Source organism: Fulmarus glacialis, unplaced genomic scaffold (assembly GCF_000690835.1).
Source record: "Fulmarus glacialis isolate BGI_N327 unplaced genomic scaffold, ASM69083v1 scaffold29876, whole genome shotgun sequence".
Classification (NCBI taxonomy): domain Eukaryota; kingdom Metazoa; phylum Chordata; class Aves; order Procellariiformes; family Procellariidae; genus Fulmarus; species Fulmarus glacialis.
In genome coordinates, this window is record NW_009219313.1 from 143395 (window position 1) to 167765 (window position 24371).

At 36.7% G+C, this 24371-nt stretch overlaps 1 protein-coding gene across 1 annotated transcript in view; it reads right to left on the minus strand.

Annotated features, from left to right (window-relative positions):
- The window catches only part of GPR133 (G protein-coupled receptor 133), a 153953-nt gene that overhangs the window by 126759 nt on the left and 2823 nt on the right, over positions 1 to 24371 (minus strand). The window contains exons 3-11 of the mRNA XM_009580323.1: positions 23311 to 23394; positions 16846 to 16968; positions 11853 to 12032; positions 10388 to 10642; positions 6834 to 6898; positions 5886 to 6041; positions 2971 to 3030; positions 2313 to 2430; positions 1277 to 1387 (exon numbers count right to left, since the gene is read on the minus strand). Of these exons, the coding sequence (XP_009578618.1) occupies positions 1277 to 1387; positions 2313 to 2430; positions 2971 to 3030; positions 5886 to 6041; positions 6834 to 6898; positions 10388 to 10642; positions 11853 to 12032; positions 16846 to 16968; positions 23311 to 23394 (1152 nt within the window). The remainder of the gene's footprint in view (positions 1 to 1276; positions 1388 to 2312; positions 2431 to 2970; positions 3031 to 5885; positions 6042 to 6833; positions 6899 to 10387; positions 10643 to 11852; positions 12033 to 16845; positions 16969 to 23310; positions 23395 to 24371) is intronic.

Genomic DNA, 24371 nt, shown 5'->3' on the forward strand with positions numbered 1-24371 from the left:
TGGGTTCTCCAGCATCTGAGTGAAGAGACAGATGCGTATTTTCTAAGTGTCAGCCACACAGATGTCTTTCACTATCCTTTTTGCTGGGTTCCAAGTATTTATAGCGTCAACTGTCTAAGGTGGAATAATAAATTTTTAGGTTAGCTCGTTTGGACAGTGCAGAAGCATGGCTTGAAGGCCGAAATTACTCAAAAGTGAGCTTTAGCTGGAAAAAAGAGTTAAACATTTAATGAGCTAGATCATTTCAGGATACCAAGCATGATAATGTTCTGAAGAAAAAAAAAATCTGCGTGGTGAGAGACTTTATAAGCGGGAAAGGAAAAAAGTCCTCTCACATGCTATTTTTGGCATTACAAGTTGGTTTGCAATTATAGTTATTCAAGCCTCGGAGCACTTGCAGTGAAGTCTCCAGCCAGAGTCCCCTGCCAGTGCAAAGAAACAAAGCTGCCATCACAGATCAAGTAGACAGTTCACTAATTATTAGAGTATTTCTCACTGCAGGTTATCTGCAGCTAACTTTGCACTTTATGAATAGGGACCAACCTTCCTTCAACACAAGTGACTGCGGAAAGGTCTCTGGGTGTGTAAATTCCATGGGTTGCAATTTAGGGCACATAAGTCAGATTTTCAAAGATTTGAGGATGCAAGTAGATGTTTTTGTAAATAGGTTCCTTCAATCCCTGATTAAAACATAGATAATTAACTTCAAACATTGTTATTTTAGAGTCTTGACTAAAGCTTCAGATTTTTGCCATACCTTGCTTTTGAGATTATTATAATTTTAGCCAAGGTATGGATTTCCAAGTTCTGCCTTATTGCCTTGACTGTAGTCTACATCTTCATTGTGTTTCTGTAGCTGCTGTTGCTTAAACCTGTCATTTTATAGTTTAATTTCATACAACATTTTAAGAGCAATTTTGTATGAAGGGATAAGTAATACCTGATCTGACATCCTGGAATTTCTTAAAAATAACCAGTTCAGATGATTAAAAATAATTTATGAAATTATGGCTTCTCTGATGTAAAAAGATGTCAAAATGAAATGCCTTCCGTCTCCATGACCCAGCTATATTATTCAAGATTAAGTCAAGTAATATGAAAATTATACCACATTAATATGACAAGACAACTGCTGCTTCATTAGAGCCAGTATGATCAACAGTGATCAAATTGGTTACTTGGAAAAATAAAGCAAACCAAAACCTGTTTTCAAGCAAAATCATTTTTGGATACCCTGTTTTCAGGACTCTGCTCCTCCCTTTAAATTTTTCCTTACCTTTTTCATGAAAAGCTTCACTGGGGATGGAAATATAACTCTGTCCTCGAGATGGAAATCGATAGTGGGACAAATTCAGAGCCTGAGGATGCATTTTGACCAAGGTGTAATCTGTGTGATAACCCAAACAAAAATATGATAAAAATCAATAGCCTCTACAACCTACTTGACTATTTAACTAGACTTCCCTAATAGCTATTGCAAGTCTTGACTTTAAAACCCCAGATGTTTGCAGAAAATACAGTAAATTCCCCAGGTATAAAATTGCCTTTTATATCTGACTCCTTTATGACAGAGAAGGTGGTACGCACACTGCTAACATACCATGGATCACTTCACCCATGCTCAAACACAGAGCTTACCAAGGCAAGCAAAACAGATTGATTACACATTCTTCCACTGACATCTGAAGGCATTATTTCAGACCTCCACTGCTCCATTTGAGAATGCCAGTGTCCAAGAGTACGTGCAGTGATTAATGGTACTGGTGACTGCTCAGGTTATTTGCCCCCTCACACAGGTCTCAACAAGGCAGAGCAGAATGCCAGAGCAGGCAAATTACCTTTGCTACCTGTAGCATCCAAAGACACAGATGAAATTAGGGTGCTAGGATGCTAAACAGCAGTAAAATAAAATTCTCCCAAGGCCAAAAGGCCAAACCTATTCCTATTATTTGCAATCTCGTGCAAAAACCTTGCAAAATTAAGGTTTTGTAGCATCCAGACATCTGCAACTTCGAAGTGCTGCATAAGAGCTCTAAGCCCTTTAACTGCCTATTAGTATAGCATAGTATTACTAGATTCATTTCACAGAATTCATAGTCTAAGCCCCTCCCTGAATAACCTCAAGGAAGTTCAAGTACAGTCAGAGCTGATTACCTGTAGTCACCTTTCTACAACTGAAACACTGTTTTGTATTCAAAAGAGAAAATTATTGGTTTTGATTTCCTCCTTCATGTTGGCAAAGAGGGGCTGCAAGCACAGAAGCATTTAGGACACCCAGACAGTCCAGACAGAACATTTCTGTTAAATCCTACCTGCCACAGATGACGTGCCCTCAACAGTTAAAGGTAACGACCTTTCGTCCAGATTGCGCGTCATATGAGCCATCACACTGTCAATAGTTTGAATTAAACTTCCAAATATGTGAGCTGTCTGGGGGAAGAAGAAAGAGAAGGCTCTACAACAAAATAAATTGCACTTCATAGCACAAAATGCCAAGGTGCCATGTTAAATTCCTGTGTGACTCATCATCCAAAGTCAAATGTGACTTTCTCCACAACCTTTTCCACATATAGTGGATAAAATGTTACACAAATTGATGCCACCCAGAGCCTGACCTTATAAAATACTATGTTTTATAGAATGTCTCCAAATGACTCTCTGTTCCCACCAGCATTTGACAGTCAATTATACTCAGGATTCAGCAGAATGAGGCCAAGAACTGAGCAGATTATTTTGACTATATATAAAGAAAGACTGGTGTCAGATCTTTATTGGAACATGAGCTGAGACACTACAGTTTGGCCTTTCTTCCATCTTTATTAAAATGGTCCCCAGTATAAAGCTACTTTCAAAGTGTTTATACTGCCAAAAATCCTAACAAGAAGAATAACAGAGGCAACCAGTTTCATTACTATCCATGTGAAATTATGCAACCGAAGTAACCTACAAATCTAAGCCCATTTGTCTTACCTCTGGTACATCAATCCAGTTGGGCAATAACAGAAAGTCTTCAATGGCTTTTAAAAATGCCTAAAAGATAAATAAAATTATATTATTTGATTATTTATTAATCAGCTACATCTCCTGGTAAGGATCCAGGGCAGATCTCTGCCAGGATTTTCTTAGGTTTATTTTAAGATGACAAGCCCATTTTCATTCAAGTTACAGATTCTCTACCTGCCAGCACTCTCATCATGTTCTGTATGGTGACATTTTAAAGTAATAGTTTATTTATTAAAAGTAACACCACTGTGAAACTCCCAAAGTGCAATCATTATAGTACAGCTGAGGTGACAACACTGAAACTAAGACTGAAGTGAACTTATTCTCCCATTTTATCTAAACTCATCTGACATTAATACCCCTTTTAGTCTTAGATGACTAGATATTTCAACAGCACTAGATAAATATCTGGGTCCCATCACTTGTACAATTTATTATCTGCTTAACTTTTGCACTTAAAGTTTGGTTTTGAGGTCAAGATCTGTCATGGTGGGCACTGTTCAAGTGCTCAGCATGATACAGTCCCTGTCCTAAGCAATCTTGCTGATGAAGACAAATAGAAGAAGGAGAAAAGGGAGCACAGAAAATTACACAGAAAATTAAAAGAAAAAACCCACATCTCCTGCTCAAACTTCTCTGTTGAAATGTCTTAAAAGCATCAACTGAATATAGAAAAGTTCCACTGAGAAACATGGAAGAAAGCTGCAAGACTTTTCTGAGCCTAATTTTACAAGCCATAACACATAGGACAGTAGCAGATCTTTGCTGTGTGAGCTTAGGTTTGGGCAGCACAAACCTTGCAGCCCCTCTCAAACATTCAGTGTGGAATTCTACCTGGCATGCACAGAAGTTACCCTAAACCCAGGACCCAGCCCAAATTGCCCAGAGCATTCAGTGAGTATTCCTTTTCAGGTCACAGCATCACTCCAGAATTACTCCAGACAGGACGTGTTAGACCACTGGAAAGGGAGGGAAAGCAGGAGTGCTGGAGCTACTGAGCAGAGCAGAATTATAGCAGAAAACACAGGTCAGCTTTGTCACAAGCAATGCATTATAAATGTGTGTCAGTAATCAGAAAGTTTATTGCATATCACTTAAATCAAATTTTCTTGTGCTGTGAGGCATATGACAATGAGGACAGAGATAACTTTACAGAAAATAGCATGCATGCTCAGTGCCTGTCTTTTGGGGAATTTTTCAGGGAATTAGCTACAGACAATGCAAAGCCTAACCATCAGTCAGACAAATGACAGAGTCTGTATGTATGATCAGGACTCTCTTGTGTTTACTTCCCAAAATAGCTTTGCTAAAGATAATCATGTCCCACATTTCTGTCTGCAAATCACTTTCATGGCACACAAAGCAGCATCAGATAGCACGAATGAGCAACCAAATGGCAACTGAAGTGATGTGGGAAACAGGTACGATATCTGACAGGATGATGTTCCATTTTCAATTTAAAGCCCACACAAAATTTTCAGCAAAACAAAGGAAACAATGTATTACAGCTTTTTAGAAGGGTTTTTGCTACATATTAAACTGTGATCCATGAAATCCAAGCTTTACAATTCACAAATGCTAAGCCTTTAACACAAACTATCAATTGCTGTCCATGTAATTTTCAGAAGCATTTATTTATATTGTTTGTCTAAGCAAATAATCCTTGTCACCCTGGTATTACCTGCAGGCTTAAAGGAACAATCACTAGTGAGGCCAGAGCTGATTACTGTAATAATAGCTTTCTAGCCTGCTGAAATCAGGGAATTAGATGCCCATCGTTTTACAGAAGGCTAACTTTACGTTAGCAGAACATGACCCCTTGTCCTTAGCTCAGACTGCAGAAAACGCTGCCTTTTTTTTTTTTTTTTCTCTCCCCTCCCTTCCTGTATGGGTTAGCTTAAACAAAAATAAATTACTCAGTTAGGCTTTGGACCTGATTTTTCCATGAACCGGTTTCAGTGGAGATTTGTGATATGTCTACACAGGGGTCCTGGCTGTGATTTGGAACCTGGTGCAAGATAAAGCTATTAACTCACAAAAGCTAAGGACACCACCATCACAAACAGGCCCTCTCCCACAGCTTTCCACCTCCAACGCAGAGCTGGCAGAGCAGGGTGTGTGTCTCTGCCATTGCAGAGTCCAGCAAGAATAATGCATGACTTTTCAAAAGCGAAGCTGGAGAAGAGGCACAACTTGTCCTCTGCTTACTACAGGAGCAATAAATTCTAACAAAATGTTGGGCAGACAGCAGTAATTGATAACTTTTTAACCCCCTAGTGCAGGTGTGAATCTCAAAGATAGGAAGTTACAAGTTTACACTTGGGAAGTTACCGGAGGCCAGACTGATACAGCCACAACTAGAGTGCTTCCTGCATCCAATTTAGTCAGTTTGCTGTTAGCTCATGCATGCCTCCATTTTGCTCCTGTCACTACTCTGATTACAGTGTCTTTATGTCCTGTACCTGACAGACAACTGTCAAACTCTGCTGCATTTTGGATCAGCTGGGCCATGCAGAGAAATGCTGAATTTTTTTCCAGAATTATATATTCTTCATTGGATACACTTGCAGCTGAAAAAAAATTAACAAATTATTTTCTCCTCCTCTGTTTCCTGCTCAACTAAATAATTATTTTTGATGTGTGGTCATGGTTCCAGGTATTTATAATTTATGCATTAAATAATATCCCCAAGAACTAATGAGATCTTTAAACTATTTTCTCTGGTTGAAGCTCACCTTCTGCTACTGCCTGAAACAGCTACTGCTTTTTTCATATGTATTTTCTGCAATTAGCAAAACCTTTCAAAGCTGCATTCGATATTCCAGCTTCTGCAGAAATTTCAGGGTCATCTGGCTCCACACGCAGATGTGAAAAACACTTACCTCTGTCAGGCTTAGAGCAGTATTTTCTGACAAGGATTTGTTGGGCAGGCTGAAAGACACGTTCTCCAGGTAGCCCAGCATGGTGTCGGGGGAGCGGAAGTTCCCTCTCTCCTTGGTCAGACTAGTTATGATGGGACGATAGGCATTTGTAGAGAGCTACAGGAGAGAGATACAACTCATCAGAAATTATTTCATACGACAGTCATTATATATTATTTTAGCCCAAAAGGGAGTTTGAGGCATAGCAGACTCCTGTAGTTACCCACAGGAGGCTACATAAGCCAAGGGAAAAGGAAAGCACAGAGATAGATAGATAGGATAAACAGAATATACAAGCACGGCTTCATTTTTTCATTAGCAATTCAGGTCCTATCTACCATGGTTTCCTGAAAGCCTCTGTGAACAAGAGAACTAATACAACTTTGACACTGCAGATAGCAAGAAAGTGAAAATACACTGCAACAGCTAATTGCATGTAGGCTGATTACAGCTAATTGTATGTTTTCAGCATATGAAAAATTAATTTTATTTAAATCTTTTTCATTAAGCAGCTACTAAACAGATGAAAACTAGTTTTGTTATTGTGGTGGGAAATTTTTTCTAACTTTAAAGGAAGTAAGAGGAAAAATTAGAAAATGTTTTTGAATGTCCTGTATCTTCAAAGTTCATTGAAATATTTCAGAAGTTCATAAATTTTTTTCCTTTTTTCAATATAGAAAATATTTTTATTTAACAACTAATTCCTTTATCTGTCCTACATTAAGAGTTCTGTAGTACTCCCATCTTCCCATAGTGGCTAAAAATTTTCCCTATGCATATCTGAAAACGTTTATAATTGGGGTATTAAGTGCCACTAATGAAAATTGTAAAGTGAGGAGGGTCTGTAACTAACTCTGTAATACAAACACATTCTGACATTATAGAAAAGAGTTATGAGGACTGTCCTACCATAGGGTTTGCAGTGGTTGTTATCACAGACCACGGAAGCGTTGAAGAAAGCAAAACTTGCACACCTGGGGAAAATACATAAATGAATGAGACTGTTAAAAAAATCTGATATTCCCACTGCAGGTTGAATCAGTTCTAACTGAAAGTAACATATTTGCTGTTCTGTGCATTTTACTTATTTGCAGTACTTTAGCTACACAGGCTTTTTAAAATCATTTCATTTACTGATTCTCTCATCAATTTTATTTCATCATCTTTACATAGGTAAGACTTGCAATTTAGTCTAAGTTTTAAACACTTAAAATTAAACCTTTTTTGCGAACAGGAAATTTCAAGTGTTACATCTCAATAAAAAAAGGACAACTGTACAATTAAAACATTGGCATCCATCCTCCTTCTCTAACTCTTCCCCCAACATTTATGCAAAGTATTTATGGAAAATTTAAAAAAAAACCCTATGTCCTATCAGAAATAAATAATAATCTGCAGGCACTTCCGACAATTTCATATATGACATTGCTGTATTTCTGTATATGTGATAAACTGGGACTGGGAACATACAGACACTGGAAAAAATGAGACTCAAGTCTCAGCTATGATCTCCAAATGCTAATGTTTACTTATATCTTGAGTCTAAGTTGCTTGAGTGCCAAATAAAATCACACCCATGAAGGCAAGTTCAGAAAGACTTTTCCACATTAAAAAAATCTGTAAGAAATACTCAAAGCCAATGGAAATACTTTCATTGCTTGCAGCAAAACTAAGACACCCTCAAATAAAAGAACATTGGTAGAAATGGTGGTATACTAAAGCTTTTGGGGCATGCTAGCTTTGCATAAAACAAATAACAGAGGTCAAGGAGTCAAAAAACAACCTTCATTAGTAGTTTGAGCATATTATATATAATGTCTCTATTAGGTGTTTGTAAGTTGACTTCATGCAACAGTGACGTTGCTATTAATCAGACAGGCTTTGCTAATAAATGTCACCCACTAGCACCCACCTACTATATCCATTGAAAATTACCACATGAGCATGTCATAAGTGATTTGTTGAGACAGAAAGAATAAACTCAATTTTGGATGGTTTCCAGCTGCTCCATTTTAAAAATATTGATTCCTTTCTGTGCAAAGGGATTTATTAGTCATTCGTGATAGAGAAATAACATTTTCTTCTAATCTGTGCCTTACCAAGAATTCATATTTGCCAGGAGTGTGGTATTCCAGCACAATCAAACAGTAGTTATATATATAGGACACACTTTTCTCACGGATCCAAAAGGAACATGACCATTCTATTAAAAAACAGGCTGTCCTATTAAGTTTCTTATGTCAAACCACATTAGCCCAGGTTCAACCCTGCTTTAAGTCCTCCAAAGTCAATAAATAGATACCAAGAATAACTTTTGTTTACTATGTTAATTAGTATTGTAATATCCATTGCTTCCTCTGAGAATGTTCTAACTTCATCCATGAAATTGGAAATTTTATAAAATCCGATTGGTCCACTACTTTGAAGGAAAAAGCAAAAAATTCAATACTCCACATTTCTCAAGTGCTCCAAATAACCTCAGCACTTTAAAATAATATTGGCTTGGAACTCTTCACACTTTACATTTTAATTCCTAAGCCCTTAGAAAATACACATCAAGCTTCACTTTCAATTAAAGTCTTGAAATTTATTTTTCACAGAAAATGGATAGTTCCAGATGACCCTGAAATCCTGCGAACACCTAATGTCATGCAAATTGCAGTAAACTCACAAAAGCTCACAGCATGAACATCTCAATGTATAAAGCAGGGAGTTTGCTATACAGCCAAAAATCACCAAAGATTGAAAGGTAGGATATAGGCAAAAGTCTGTGCAACTCTTTAATAATTTAGACTTTAGCAGAATCTGAGGGCCCAACCCTTTCTGCACTGTTTCAAAAGCTAGCTACAAGCATTAATGTCCAGCAACTAGGTATTTTGAGCCCCAGTAAGACTCTTTCCAAACCAAAGTATAGAGGACAGAAGTAGAAATTTAAGTCCTTGCATTCGTGGAAGGAGCTTTCCGTGATGCCTGGATTATTTGTTAGAGTGAAGATGGGAGGGTGGAGGGCTCCAGAGGATGGTTGCTGTGAGTTCACAAGAACTTAAGGGGTTAAAAAAGAGTTCTCTTTGTATTTATATAAGTCATACTTCTCTGACAGTGAAACTGGGCACACATATAGATGGATCAGGTCAATTTGAAAATCTACTGCTCTTGAGTTTAGCAACATAACATTCTTCTTGAGTTACAGTAAATCAAAGAGTGTGATTTATGGTAGCTTTGAGTTGGATAGTGTTATAGTAACCCTAGATTGTTGTGAAAGACACAACAGCCAAATACAAAAGCATTTTTTCCAACATGACCAGAACATTATAAAGTTACTAAAACTTTTTTTTTTTTAAAGATTTTAAAACGATTTCCTGTATCAAATGAATACTCTCCCAATCAGAATTTTTGAACACTTTCATAGGAATCACTTTTTAAAATAAAAAGGTTTTACAATAAAAAACTTGAGTGCAATTGCTATTATTTGTGTGGCAAAGCAAATAGATTGCTTCATTTTCTTTTTCAGTTACTTCAATTCTACATAAACTAGTTTATATTTTCTTTTTTGATAAAATATATTTTGTATATATTTGATTGCTATAATCAAACCTGGAAGTCACAAACACATACATTCTCATTTCCAGGCACGCATCAGAAGTTGCGTTATTCAAAGAGTTTCCATTGTGAAAATGTTCCCGTGGGTTTAAAAGCACAAGAGTTATGGGTGTAACTGCTTTAGCTCTCAGTAACCTAGTAAGAACAAATGAAAGCAGGGAAACCGCCAGTGAAGCCAAATGTTCCAGATGCCCCATAGCTTTACTCCCAAGATGGATGTTTTCTAATTGCTACTCACACACAAGCACTTATTAGCAACAGCCTTTCTTGTAGTGCAAAGTTTATTACAAAGATCCATAGAACAACTGACAGGGTTTACTGGCCAGTCTTCTAAGTCTTTGCTCTAACCCTGATTCTTTGCCTTTTAAATTACATTTCAGCTGATATCCTTCTTTTTAGTTCACAAGCATACATGAGTTAATAAGTCTTTATCGTTCCAGGAACTGGAGAGATAACCATTATTATTCACATCTGCTGGAACACATTGAGTGACTTGGCTCTAAGTTACACAACAACCAGAGCGCAAGTTAGAAATCCGGAGTCAGTCTTTCCTCATACTGTTCTGCCTCAAGTCTAATTATTGCTCCTCTTCTCTTGATCCTAGGGGATCTAACAATTGCTGGATACTTCATGCCTTGGTAATTTTTTAATGACCTTTTTAAGGAGCTAGAACCCAGGATAAAAAGACTGCACATCCAAAGACAGCTGAGCGTTTCAGTGACATTCATACCTGACTTTCTCTGCCTCTAAAAATTATGTTCAATAGCTGAAAGATGTAAAATGAACACAAAACCTATACACTAAACATTTTTAAGTCAGCATCTTTACAGAATATTAATTATGACAACGGTGCATATACTCACCAACAGCAGCTGTAAAGTACTGCTCAACTTCATTGGGGGTGAGTGCCCTTTCCCATATAATGAATTCATCAAATGCCCCATTCACATAGCGCTTAGTTTGATCCCCCTCTGTCCCAGTCAATAGATTTGCACTGGGGTCCCCATAATCATAGAAAACTTTCCCATCTGTATCAGTTGTGTTTAGAGTTCCATTGACGTAGACTTTCAGTCCTTCTCTTGACTTCCAAGTAAAGAGAATATGAGTCCAATAAGGACCTGCAAAACATTAAAAGTCACAGCAAGATCCATGAATCAATTCCATTTAGAGTCTTTTCTGTTCAGTAAGTTTTTGCTGACTTGTGCAATGCTATAGAGCTGTATAGGAAGTACTAAGAGTGAATTATGGAATGCTGATGTCATGTATATTGATCTTTATACCCACGGGGAAGCCCATACTTTGGAGTAATGCCTGTTAGCTTTTGTCTGAACTCTTACTTGGGCTCACTGCAGTTTCATAAATTACACTTGCTAAGTATTATTGGCCAAGATTTGAAGTCTCTTCAATACCGTCTCAAAACTCAGTTCAGCAAGAACTGCATAAAGACTGCAAGAACTGGAGAACAAGCAAATAGACTAATTAAAAGTTGCCACAGTTTCTTTGTTATACTTGAGAAGCTGAAAACATAATATTAATTTTCACTTTGATTGGATAATCCACAAATGTGTGAATTATTCTTACCATTTAACAGCTTTTCTCTTAAAATAAGATTTATTAAGCTTTACAAAACTCTGCTACTACAAGGTGAGAAAGTCCTATTTTACCAGTGTAAGGTAGTCAAATTAAGGCAAGAAAAGATTTAGTGACTGTCATTGGCATTACTAGAAGACCAGAATTTGTTCCAGTCACTAGGTAATACTGCTCCTCAACAATACACAGTTTAGATAGAAGCAGTAAGATATGTGATACACCAAAATGTTTATTAATACTATGCCACGGCATACAAAACTTGACACTCAACAGATAACAAAATGACCAAAGCACTAAACACCCAGTTCGATAGTTACCAAATAAAGTCTTAATTTAGGAGGCAGTAGAGGACAGCACACATATCCAGTTTTAGAATATACTGAGAACTGTCAGGGATTAACCTGCATTCTTCACTCATGTCTCCATCTAAGCGCTCATTAATCTAACGATGTCAATAGGAATTCCACTTTAGAAACAACTGGAAGTTGGATCAGAGGACTGTTACTGAATGGCAAATGTTCTATAATAAAATATCACTGCTTTTTCAGTTCGTACTTTATTTCTCTCCCCCCCCATAAAGAGAATTCTTGAGCACAGAGCTCTGTAGCTATTTTTATATATCCACTTCTCTTTCCTAAAGCTGTGCTGTTACCACTACATGTCCCTGCAAGAATAAAGTAAAAGATAATAAAGAAATGAATTAAAAAAAAAAAAAACCAACAAAAAAAACACCTTTACCTGGCGGCAAGTGCATTGCTTTCCACTTCATCATTGCATTCCCACGGGTGTAAAATTCCACTGAGCCTTCACCTTCATTTGAACAGATTTTGAAACCACTGGAAATTACTTGTCCACCAGAGGCAGGGAGAAACTTAGCCTGCTGGTCTTGAGTCTTCCAGAAAAAGGAAAAAGTTACTCCTGATGAAAGCAAGTGAGAGGAGATTTTAATGAAAAAAACAAGTGCAATTAAAAATTTCCAACACTGTAGAATACAGAGAGTGGGAATGTTTTTGAGGACGGACCATCTGCTAGCATAAATAAGGACAGCATTTTTAAAATAAACAATGCTCTAACAGTTTAAACCAAATAAACATCTCGTCCTTGGTTTCGCATCACATGCGCATACCCAGGACATAATAGTAATCATTGCTTCCTGAGTAGCTTCTATCAGTTAAAACTAAAGTTCTTTGAGCACCAAAAGTAATGAAGTTTTTTTTCTTACAGATCTATGCTTCCATTCCCTTTGCCTTATCTCTCCAGTCTCCTTACCCTTCTCACCTTCCTGCAATGATCGCCTTTTCCTCCTGTGATCTTCTCTTACTTCAAAACACAAGTTGCTCTCATATCTCCAAATCCTCAACCATTATCTACATCTTTTTTTGATGTTCAACAAATGCCAGCAGAGCCAGAAAGAGTACACTGATAGCTTCCAAGCTACTGATGCTACCTGGCTGCCAGCATGCCCATGCTTATTGAGTAGCATCCATTGCTAATTACACTTTAATTCTTCTAAGCATGTTATTACCTGTGTTTTTCCACTTCAGTGCTCCAATAATTGCTGAAAGCAAAGAACCAATGTAAAAGAAAGGCATAGCAACATATGCAGAGCCACAGTCAAAATTCTGAGGTGCCCCCTACATAAAAATCAAATAATTCTTCCCAAAATGTAAGTGCAATCCTGCAAGTGCAATTAACTTGGTCCACAAATAATCCTGTTCAATTCACAGTAAATTTTACTATTATACTGTAAAATTGAAGAGCTCTTCAGATTGCACATTAGTGAAGAAATATGATTTCTGTGAGATGGCTTGTTTCTTTAATAAAAATTACCTCAAAAGTCTTGACTGAAACACAAGTATCAAATCAAACCTCCCTCACACTTCAGAAGTTCATAGTGGCTCTGCTGTAGAGGTTCTGCAGTCAAACGCAATTACAAAGAAAATGGCTTGACTAAACAGCACCTAAAAATGTTCATCTCAGAATTTATAGTACAAAGTGCTAACAATAAAATCTGAGTTCAGAGCAGGTTGAGAAAAAGTTTATGAAGTACAGAAGTGGAAGAGGTTTTGCCACAAAGAATCATAATGAATTAAGTTGGCAGCGACCCTGAAGAACACCGAGTCTAAATTGCCTGCTCAAAGCAGCGCCAATTTCGGAGCTAGATCTGGTTGCTCAGAGCTCAGCTGAGATTTTAATGTCACCACAGATGCAGACTGCACAGCCTCTCAGTGCAAACCACCCTGATGCTTGGCCACCCACATTGCAAAGAAGCTTTTTTCCTTAGATGTAATCAGCATTTCCTGTGCTACAATGTGCCTGTGTTGCCTGTCAGATTTTCATTGTGCATCTCCAAGATTGTTTAGCTCCATCTGCTTCTATAACCACTCATCAGGCAGTTGAAGACAGCCCTTAGCATTCCCTTTTCTTCATGGTGTAAGGAAAAGCCTCAGCCTCCGCTCCCACGTCATATTACCCAGCCCCCCAAGTCATCTGCTGGACTCACTCTGGCTTGTTAGAATCTCTTTGGTATCAGGGGACAAAAATGGGACACACTACTTCAGATACGCTCTCATGAGTGCTGAACAGAGGGGAATAATCACTTCCCTTAACCTGCTGACTATGCTCTTTTGAAACGTAGTCAAAATATCTGTCTGGATGATTTTATAGTTAGCAGTTCTGCAGGCCGCCCAGGCAGTATGAACTTTGCCAATTTGCTACCAGATAGCCCAGCACAAGTTAATGAAGCCCTCAAACTATTATGTACATTTCTTGTTAAAACCATAGATTTTTTTTTTTTTTAATATATGTTTCATAATTTTATGATTAAAGATGGAAAAGCCTCAGACAGCTCACTACAGTCATCAGAAATATTCCCCCCCACTACTCTCTGGAACATAATTTTTTTACATTTCACATATTCTTTTTGTCACATTAACTTAGCAGAAAAGTTAAAAATTATATTATTGCAGAATAAATAATTTAACTATGTAGTATCTTCCTGTCTAACTGATCTTTCTGTTTATCCTCATGACAGCACCCATCAATTTACGTGATCTACACACCATTCCCTAAAGGCTTTATACATGATAAAATAACCATGGAAATGCTAATCAATTATCATTGGCCTCCTAGAAATAAATCAGTATATGAACGTCATCAGTCTCAGTTTGCTAGATCTTGATGGATACGGGTTTAAAGCTATAAATGCTGTGAACTCCCAACTGAAGAACTTGAGGTCTGTTGTAAGCAAGTTGCAATACTTTCACGAGCAGATAAGCCTGAGTTCATATTTCAGCTTCTTTACCACACCAGTAACAGGTTGAAACACTGATCCAACCCTCTTTCCCAAAAGCCATGCATTTCCCTTGTATCTGCACACCATCCTTGGTGAATGGGCCACCAAGGCTGACCATGTTAATCTACTACTGCTATTAATGCGATTCCTCTGTCAAAGTGTCTCACAATCTTTTTCCAGAGCTTCACGACACTTCCAAAAGGTATGGAAGTGCTGTTATTCCTTCTTTACAGGCTGAGAGCTGAACTTTAAATGATGTAGACAGAGAGACTAAGTTATACAGCATGTCTGCAGTGGAGCTGGTTTCCCCCATTTTTGACTGTCTATCCCACTGGACTACCCTGTAGCTGCTGATCGTCCTGTAGCCACAAGAAAACTGTGGATCTAAATCCTCCTTATGTGCACTTTGGTTCATGAAATGCAGAAACTAAAAATAAAAATTAAAGTAAGGCACACAATAAACACACAGCTTTATGAAATGCTATGTTGCGCATAGGGCTGCTTTTTTAAATTTATTTTTATTTCAACTTCACATATGTTGACTAAATCTAACTTCTCCTACTGTGTCCAAACTAACAATTACAAGAATGTTCTCTTGCATCTTTTACAAATGTTTCTTTTGACTGAAAATGCCACTTTAATGAGGCCAAAACTGCTCACAGAAAACCATTATTTAAAAATTACTTGAGAAAGAAAGAAGGAGGGAGAATCATGTTTCAACATTTTAAAAACAAGAAGAATTTGTTTTCTCAAGTCAAAATAACAGTTCTGAAACGTTATTAAATTTAGGCTAGGAAAAAATATTGGGATTTTTGTTTCACAGGCTGTACTATTTCAGCTGAAAGGATCCCAAGATCGTTTCAGAAAGCATTCCCTGCTTAAGTGTACTTAACACCAGTTGCACACAAGTGCAACAAAGTAACATCAAGGGATGTTTAAGCAATAGCAGGCTTGAATAAAATTACATCTTATCATTGCCATTTGATTCAGAGAAAAACATAAGACACTGTCTTTAGATGTTGGCTTTTCCTTTTTTTTTTTTTCACCTTCTACAGTGATTTAGTATTTATTGTTTATATGATTTCTTCTCTTCACATTTTATCTGCTGAACATTTCAGTGTTTTATGGTTTTAATGTTCTTGTTTGTGAGATACTGGGAGTGCTCTGGTACTATAAAAATAATTTATTCTGATTATTATGTTATACTATAGATGTAGAAATAATATGACTTACTGATGATTTTTATTTCCCAGTGGTATGAAAAAAATATTAAAAGATACCGCACATATCAGAAAATGTGCCTACAGTAGGATATTGTATTACTTTTTCTAATACTCTCAGGTAATAGCCGTGTACCATCTGCTCTCTGAGTTTCTCCTACTTTCTTAAAAAGTTAATACACAGGTCTTGCTATAGCAGCTAAAAAAAAAAAAAAATCCTATTTCAAGTAATGTTACCAGTTTGAAGAATGGCCTAAATCAATAAAAGCAAGTAAATTCAATGTTAATAATACTGCTTAAGCTTAGGGACTGCTGGAGTTTATGTATAGAAAGCCACCATTTTCCATTGATCCTTCCATTTCTACTGAATTTTAAATCTCTAGTGAATGTTTTATGCTAGTGACTAGTTGTATGTTTGGTTTGGCAGTCACATACAGTTTTAATCATCTCCTATAATCAACACATTGCCAAATCTGTGGCCCCCTATTACACCTCTCATTTTGTGACCCTAGCCCAAGAAGAAGAAAGGAAAGAGAAATAGAATGAAGAGCACCTACGAGGACAAATGGATTCCAAGACACCAGAGACTTAAAAATTTTGTTATCTCCAAAGATGAATCTAAAAAAAAAAAACATTCCTAAAAAAAACACACTGAAATCTCCTAAATTTGAAACCTGTAGGACAACTTCTGTTTGTCATATTGCAGTTCTTGTAGGAATTAATCTTGATGCCACAGGAAAGATTTTGGGCACTGTAAGCTTATTTCTGGTTTTGTTTGAATTAATTGTACTGGAGATCATTGATCTGAGTAGTTGGTGATTAGTTCTAATTTAAATTGCTGTTAGTAAAGACTAAGTTTTCAGCAATTTGAAACCTGTAGGACAACTTCTGTTTGTCATATTGCAGTTCTTGTAGGAATTAATCTTGATGCCACAGGAAAGATTTTGGGCACTGTAAGCTTATTTCTGGTTTTGTTTGAATTAATTGTACTGGAGATCATTGATCTGAGTAGTTGGTGATTAGTTCTAATTTAAATTGCTGTTAGTAAAGACTAAGTTTTCAGCAATCAACACTCAATTGTTTTAAAGGTCAATAAAGAATAGTGTCAAGCTAGAATTTTAGAGAGTTCATTCCAATGAGGAAAGAAAAAAATGATTATTGAATTACATATTTGATAGCAAAAGAAAAGCAAATAGTAATTATTGAATTTACTAACCTTCAGGTCCACAAACTTCTGGATTACTAATGCAAGAATTTTGATAGCTTCCAAAGAAGAGAAAGGTAACTCCTTTCTTTTCAGTGACGTAAATTCCTTTGTTCACCATTCCTTCTACAATATCTAAAGGAAAAGCAAAATATAGTTTAATATTTATATAAATCAAAACTTCCTGGAAATTTTAACAGACTCATACACCTCGTATGTTTATCCTGTCCCAACTGTAGGTTTGCTTTTGTTGGGTTTTTCTGTTGTTGTTTTTCTTTTTGGTTTTTTTTGAGTTTGGTGGGGGTTTGTTGGTGGTTTGGTTTTTGGTTTTGTTTTGTTTTTAAAGATCCATACAGATAAGTCTTTCATTTCAAGTTTGTAAAAATTATACTCATGTCTGTCACTCAGATTCTTGATTAACTAAGACTGCTTGACAGAACCCATACACCCAAAAATTATTATTTCAAAGTAATCTGAATAAATGCTTTCCAGAGTTCTGGATACTGGACACATCATAGAGATATTTCTGTCTCACTGTTAGGCTGAGTTAGTGAAGAAATTCTTTAATCGATCAAAAATGTAACAGAAGAGGGGTTTTTTCATTTTTTGCAAGGGAAATTTTGTGATTAAAAGCCACTTTTCATTAAAAAAAATTTCAATTAAATATACTAGACAAGCTATATTTAAAAGGCAGAAATATATATCCTTTTCAGACATCCTTTGGTATGGCATCATTGTCATTTGGAAAGGCTATTTCTTTTTCTAACATGAAAAATGACTAATTGTCATTCTAACATGATTTTCTTGTGTTTCCTCCTAAAGAAAAGCACTGTTGATTCATCTCCTACTAGCTAAAGCACATGAGCCTTCTTAATGCTAAAAAAACATGACACTTGTTTACTCTAGGAAATCTCACTAAGGTCTGAGAGTCCAGCTGATAGATGATGATGGCAAGTTCATCTCATTTTCCCAAGACAAAAAGAGGGACTAATTTTAGCAATGAAGACAATAGGAAATCACATTCAAAAAATTCCGCTGTGTTAAAAAGCCTGCATTCCACAGAACATTCTATCATCTATTTCTGAGCAGACAGAATGTAATTGTTCAGTTTGGAATTTTGTGTTAACACTATTGTTTGTGATGGCATTTCTGCAAGGGTTGTGAAGATTCAGGACCTTGGTTTTAAGACCCTTCTCTATAATTTCTTCTGAAAGAGACAGTGTTAGGAGAAGAGTTGCTGCAAGGGAAACACCAGCAATGAGAACACAGTCTTTTCTGCTCCAAGGTGCAGAAATTGCCAGCTAGGTGCTACTTGATATTTGAAAATTAACTAAATCATAAGAGAAATAAGGCACATAAATGGTCTAAAACACGTGAAGAGTGGGAAGTAAGGGACTTCTCTCTGTATTTATCAACGTATATCTACCCGATTTAACAGAAGCCTTTTGCACAGTAGAGCACAGCACAAATCATGCCAAGGATGCAGAGTCAGTGCTAGGGACAGACCATCTATCTAGAGTGATAATCACAAATACTGTTGTCACTGCTTCAAGATGGTGCATCCTTTTATGCAATGGGGACGCGGGCAAAAGGGCATCTCATTTTGAAACTGTAGACATCCATGAGGCATGAGGACAGCAGTCATAGTGCTGGCCCATCTGTAGGATAACACCACTCAAGGAAACAGCAACAGCATGGTGTAGCCCTCCAGTGAATGTATGTCCAAATATTCTCTCAGTTCATGCTAAATCTCAACACAAATATCACAGTTTTCAGGTATCTTCCCCTCCCTTTGAGGAAGAAGTCATCAAGTTCTGTCTCTAATTGACAGATAAAATTTAGTTTCTTTTAAAAATCTGAGTGTGTATTATGAAGTGAAGCAAACATTTCTAAGTTATTCTTGAGTCACTTGAATTCTAAATTAATCTAGCCAGAATAAATCCTATAAGGTAATGCATTTCTGTTTCCATAGCATTTCCTTTGCCATTTATGTCACTCTTTTTAATGTTCATATTGAATATATCTTATTATGTGAGAACTATGCAAATGGTCTATAAAGCAGATAAGTGAGGACTGAAAGGAATTAGGGTCATTTGAAGTTCATTATTAATAGAGTTCACATTTGCCAGCATATTTTTACTGTTGGAGTAGAAAAATAGTGGTTTTCGTATTCTAATATAAACCTCCTAGGGTCTGAGCAGCCCAAATGACAGTTCTACCATTTTCATCCTCCTCCTTGGGTCAGATTTTCCACCAACTAGATGCGAGTTAATACCTAATTCTGAAGTGGACAAGAGGTCATATTTCAATTGCACCTTCAAAGGTACAAATCCTAGTGACTTCAATTTAATGATTTTAAGCTTATTCTGGTATAGATGTAACTAGTTTCCAATCTGTCAGGTTTCTGCCTGGAGAGTTGTCATTTTCTGTTCTTCCTTTTATCTCCTGGTGTGTTGATGTAAAAAAAAACAAAACAAAACAAACCCAAAATCATTAAAAGGACATATCTCTGCAGATTTTTGCTTGGTGGGTTTTTTTTTTTTGAACATGTTAATTAAAGATGTCATAATTGACAAGATCTTACTTCCAGGCTTTGCAAATTTGCTTGCATTTGTCTTTCTCAATATGTCCTTTAAAAATTACTATGAAATGGTGAAAAACAGATGACTTCTTTTTTCTTTTAACCTTGAAAGAAAAGAAAAAACTCAACCTATTTGTTTTTATATGTTCCTCTGAAATGTCATCTGTTTCTTTTAAGCTTAATACAAATATTTTCGCTTTTGAAGGACCGCTGGGGCCCATACTCCCATGGGCTGCTTAGCATGGGGATGCTTCTCCCAGTAGTTCGGAGTAATTCAGGTAACACTGCAGGAGTGCTTTTTCAATAATGTATGCCAATGTAAGCATAAATAGACCTTTAACACATGACCACTTGAACCAAAACTCAGTGTTAACTTTGAATCCAATGTTACAAGAACCATCCAAGCTTGACAAATGCAGAACAAAAAATATATAAATCCTCACCTACAGTTGCAGAGAAGTTAGAGTAGGCAGAGTCATTGGTATATACAAAGGTAGAGTTATGGGAAGGAAGCACAGTGAAGTTGTGGATTCTTAGAGCTGGGTGGAACAACAAAAGAAAATAAGCAAATAAGCAAAACAATGAATAAACAATCAGTAATGAATTGACCAGTTCATATCTCTCAACATAGCACAAATCACAGATGTTAGTCAGTGGCCTTTAAAATTATCATACAACCACTTCTCCCAGGGACTTGTATGCATGTGAACGTTGCATTCTTTAACTACTCAAGTTAAGCAAATACAGTATCACTAAAACAAATTTTTTTTTTTTTTTTTACTTACACTCTAACTTAGGAGAAAAAACTATAAAAAATACAACTGCAGATGACGGGCTCTGGAATGTAATCATGCTGGTAAGGAACTCTGCAATTGTAACAAAAATCGTTATACTGGTGAAAAACCTATGGGCAATTCAAGTGCCATGTCCAGCTCTGGGCTTGCCAATACAAGAGAGACGTGGACATACTGGAACAAGTCCAGAGAAGGGCTACAAAGATGATTAAGGGACTGGAACATCTGACACACAAGGAGAGGCTGAGAATGCCGGGACCACTCAGCCTGGAGAACAGAAGGCTCTAGGATCTGATCAATGTGTATAAACACCCGACACGAGGTGTAAAGATAGTGCCAGACTCTCCTCAGTTATATCCAGTGGACAGATAAGAGGCAATGGGCACAAATTAAAACACAAGAAATCCCATCTAAACATAAGAAAAAAACCCAACTTTTTTATATCTGACAATAAAATTTTATTCTCCAGTATTTTTTTTCCTTGTTTTGATAATTTAACAGTATCTCATGCAGTGTAATTATTTACCCTGGGCAGGCAAATAGAGCTTGATGCAAAGCCCGTGAAAGTAAATAGAGAGACATTGATTTGGGATTTAGACCAACAGAGCTCATAGGAGGGAACGGTAAATGCTTTTAAAAAAAAAGCGCACATGCAAAAACCTCAAGAGAAAAATGCATGGAAAACAAGGGGTCAGACGAGAAACCTGAACTCGGCCCCATCTTTTTTTACTTGTTATATTTTAAGTTGATTGTTTCCCTTGCTTCTACTGCTGAGATAACAAAAAAATTAATTTGCTGACACTCTCTCTCACAACACAAACGCATTGAGAGATATAAATCTGGCTTCACACACAATGACTTCAACAAATAAAATGGATTAACATGACGGACAGATTATGATGCTTCAAGGATTTAAGAGGAGAAACATGGAATGAAAATAATTGCATGATATGATGAGTGGAAAAACAAGAAAGACTCTAGCAATAAACAGAAGAGTTGTGTAATCAGAATGGTATCAAAAACAAGCAAATTGTCACCTGCATTAGATTAAAACAATAAAAAAAAAATCTTTTCTTGTATATCAAAGTTAAATACCAGATAGATACATAAAACTTCTGTTGGAGGCAGTTGAAATAATATCTGTGTACTGTAACACACAATATAAGCAACTGAGAAGAATTTGAACTATCACTACAACATTAAGGAAAGAATTCAACATTGTCAGAATTGCACTGCAGAGAAAACGACTTTTGGCTACCGGCATCCTCAGCAAATAATAGTGAGACAAAGTCCTCCAAACTTTTTTCAGCAAAGTCATGCAGCTGGCTCATCTATAAAGTTATTTAACACAATGTCATAATAGGAGTCAAAGGAGATTGCTCATGTGAGCCAGTCTCATTCCTGTAAGTGAAGGTTTGTATGATCAGGAACTTTATATATTCTGCTTTATCTCTTCCAAGATACTACTGAAAAGATTTCTGAGTTTTGCTGAAATAATGTAACTTAACATAATTTGAAAAACAATCTAACATCAATTGCCATTTTCCAAAAGCTGTATTTTATATATCGCTTTCAAGAACTTTCAAAACAACATCTCCGTAACATGAGTGCCAAAACAGTGCTAGATATGGAGTGCTTTACTCCTCTTGAAACTACATGAAGTGCAGTGTCAGAAAATTACTTTAACACAGTTAGAGAACTCATGGTAACTTCTTGTAAGCCAAATTATGATTCTACTGAAGTCAATGGGAATGCTGCCATCAGCCTCTAATGGGAGCAGAATATTGCCCGGATTTATTTCTGGTCTGTCGATTTCATTCCTTTAAGAAACTCTGTGGAAAGACAGGTCAAAGTTTAAGCTTAAAATACTTGAACACCTCTGGAATAAAAGGTTTTAGATATTTATGGATCTTTTGCCCACTTAGGAACAGAGATTGATGCTGCCATTTTTGCGTAATAAATAGCAATAACTTTGCACTTTTGTAACATTTTTCATATAAGGTTGTAAAGGTCTCTAACTCCTGATTTAACCTTCTGCAGTGATCTTTCTGGGTAAAGATATTACAGTCACCAGTAGTAACACAGCAGCTACACCTTGCACTAGTACAAAACTGTTAAGCTCAACTGCTGAGGTGGTCGGCCATAGTGTGAGAAATACTGGGGAATATACATCAGCCCAACTTGGAATTGGCTAAAATGTCAGAAAAGAAAAAACAGTTCATGTGAAAATTACTAAGGGACCTTTGAATCTCAGAAGGAGGCAGAGCATAGCTGAAAATTTCATCTGAAAGGAATGGCCCTGCAAGCCTATGATGCTGAGATGGGATACAGTGCTTCGGTCAAAGCTCCATTAATTACATCACGCGCACATCCCTGGGAAGCCCCCATCACCCTTTTTGTTCCTGATGCAAAACATCAGAACCAGAAAACTGCTGAATCCAACCAAACTGCCTTTTAATATCATTCCCTCTGGGATCCTGCAATCCTGACAACTGACTCTTTCAAATCAGTGAGTTTTGCCTTACTAAACCTCTCTTGGTTTTGCCCAGTTGGAAAAAATGTTAGAACTAATGCTCCAATACTGCTTTTAAGGAAATATCCAAAAGCAGATAAACATGAGTAAGAAGTAATCAGATAAGAGCTTTTGCTTCTCTTTCTATGGATACTATGTGCAATTTTGAAAAGTGCCTGAAGAATTTGGGCATTTAACTCCTTCCAAAAAGCAAAAAGAAGCAGGCATCTTCACTGCTGGCATAGCCAAAGATCTCAGTCACTGAATGTATTAGTTCATGTTATGCAGGTACCAAACCAGCTAATAACAATGTGATTTCAATGACTCTTTGGATCATAAACCTTTTCTCTTTATAACCTTAACAATGCGTAGACAGCCCATAAAATGTATGAGAATACTCTATAAAAATCAGTTCACAAATACAATATAATTTGGACATTGGAGCACTGCAAAAACATTAACTGAAAAAAAAAAAATCTCAACTGCTCTGGTACAAAAGCTAACACCTTTCATTTCTCCTGCTCCCTTTCTACTTACAGACTGCCACAAATACTTATGTTATTGCCATTGTCAACAAATCCTTTGTCTACCTCCATTCGTATCCCGAAACTCATGAATTCCATCCACATCTTCCAATGGCCAGTAATGGGAAGCTGATGCAAGAACTTTGAACCCTTTCAAGAAACACAGATGAAAAGGTTATTAAAGTAAGGCCCAACAAGGAGTGTAACAAATCTCCACATAAGGGAACGATAAAGGAGTTCAATAGGTTAAGTAAAACAAGATATTTTATGTAAATCAAGTACTACACATAAGCAAGACCATAAATCAAAATGGCAGAGGAGATTAAAGCCGTATATCTGATTGACCACTGAAGAAAACTTGTTTTTAAAACTCAACTGATTTTTATTCTAATTGCACTTAAAATGTGTAAGAATCTCTAACTAAATCTCTGCTTGTGTATCAGGCACCATTCGTTGAAGTAACAATTGAGAAGTCATTCAAGAGTTCACTCCTCCCCATATGGTATTAGCTATTCCTTCAGAAACTTCTCCACTACACCAAAACCAGAACAACTCCTTGTGGCTGATGGGAACATTTTGTTTTCCTAAATGTCCTCCTCAGCCACAGGTGGACAAGCTGACAAAAGCAAAACATCTGTTGGCTTCCATTGGCAGATTTATCTGCACAGTCTAACTGATGAGTTTAAACAGATTTTAGGAGACGTGACTACTCAAAACGGACCAGAAACAGGCTGCCCAAAACAATCAAATTTTGTGTTAACAATTCTGTTTTAAGGGTAGAGCATTAATAATATAGGAAAACATGAATTGTAATTTCTTATTATCTTGTTAACTGCAAGAAACCCTTTATTCTCAAAATAATTAATTTACCCAGCTGTGCTGAAATAAATTTATAATCTCCTATATCAAAAAAAAGTTTTAGAAAGTTGATACAGATATACAGAAGTTTTACTGTGAATGCAAATGAGAATGCGCTTTGTTCACCATCATGGCATATCATCTTATTAGTTTGAGTTAATCTTTTCTTTGGGGGTGAGGGGGGCAGGAGGGGATGGATACGATGGACAACAGGGACAGAGAAAGCAAGTATTTATATTACATCATATCTGTAGTTCTTTGCCCTACAA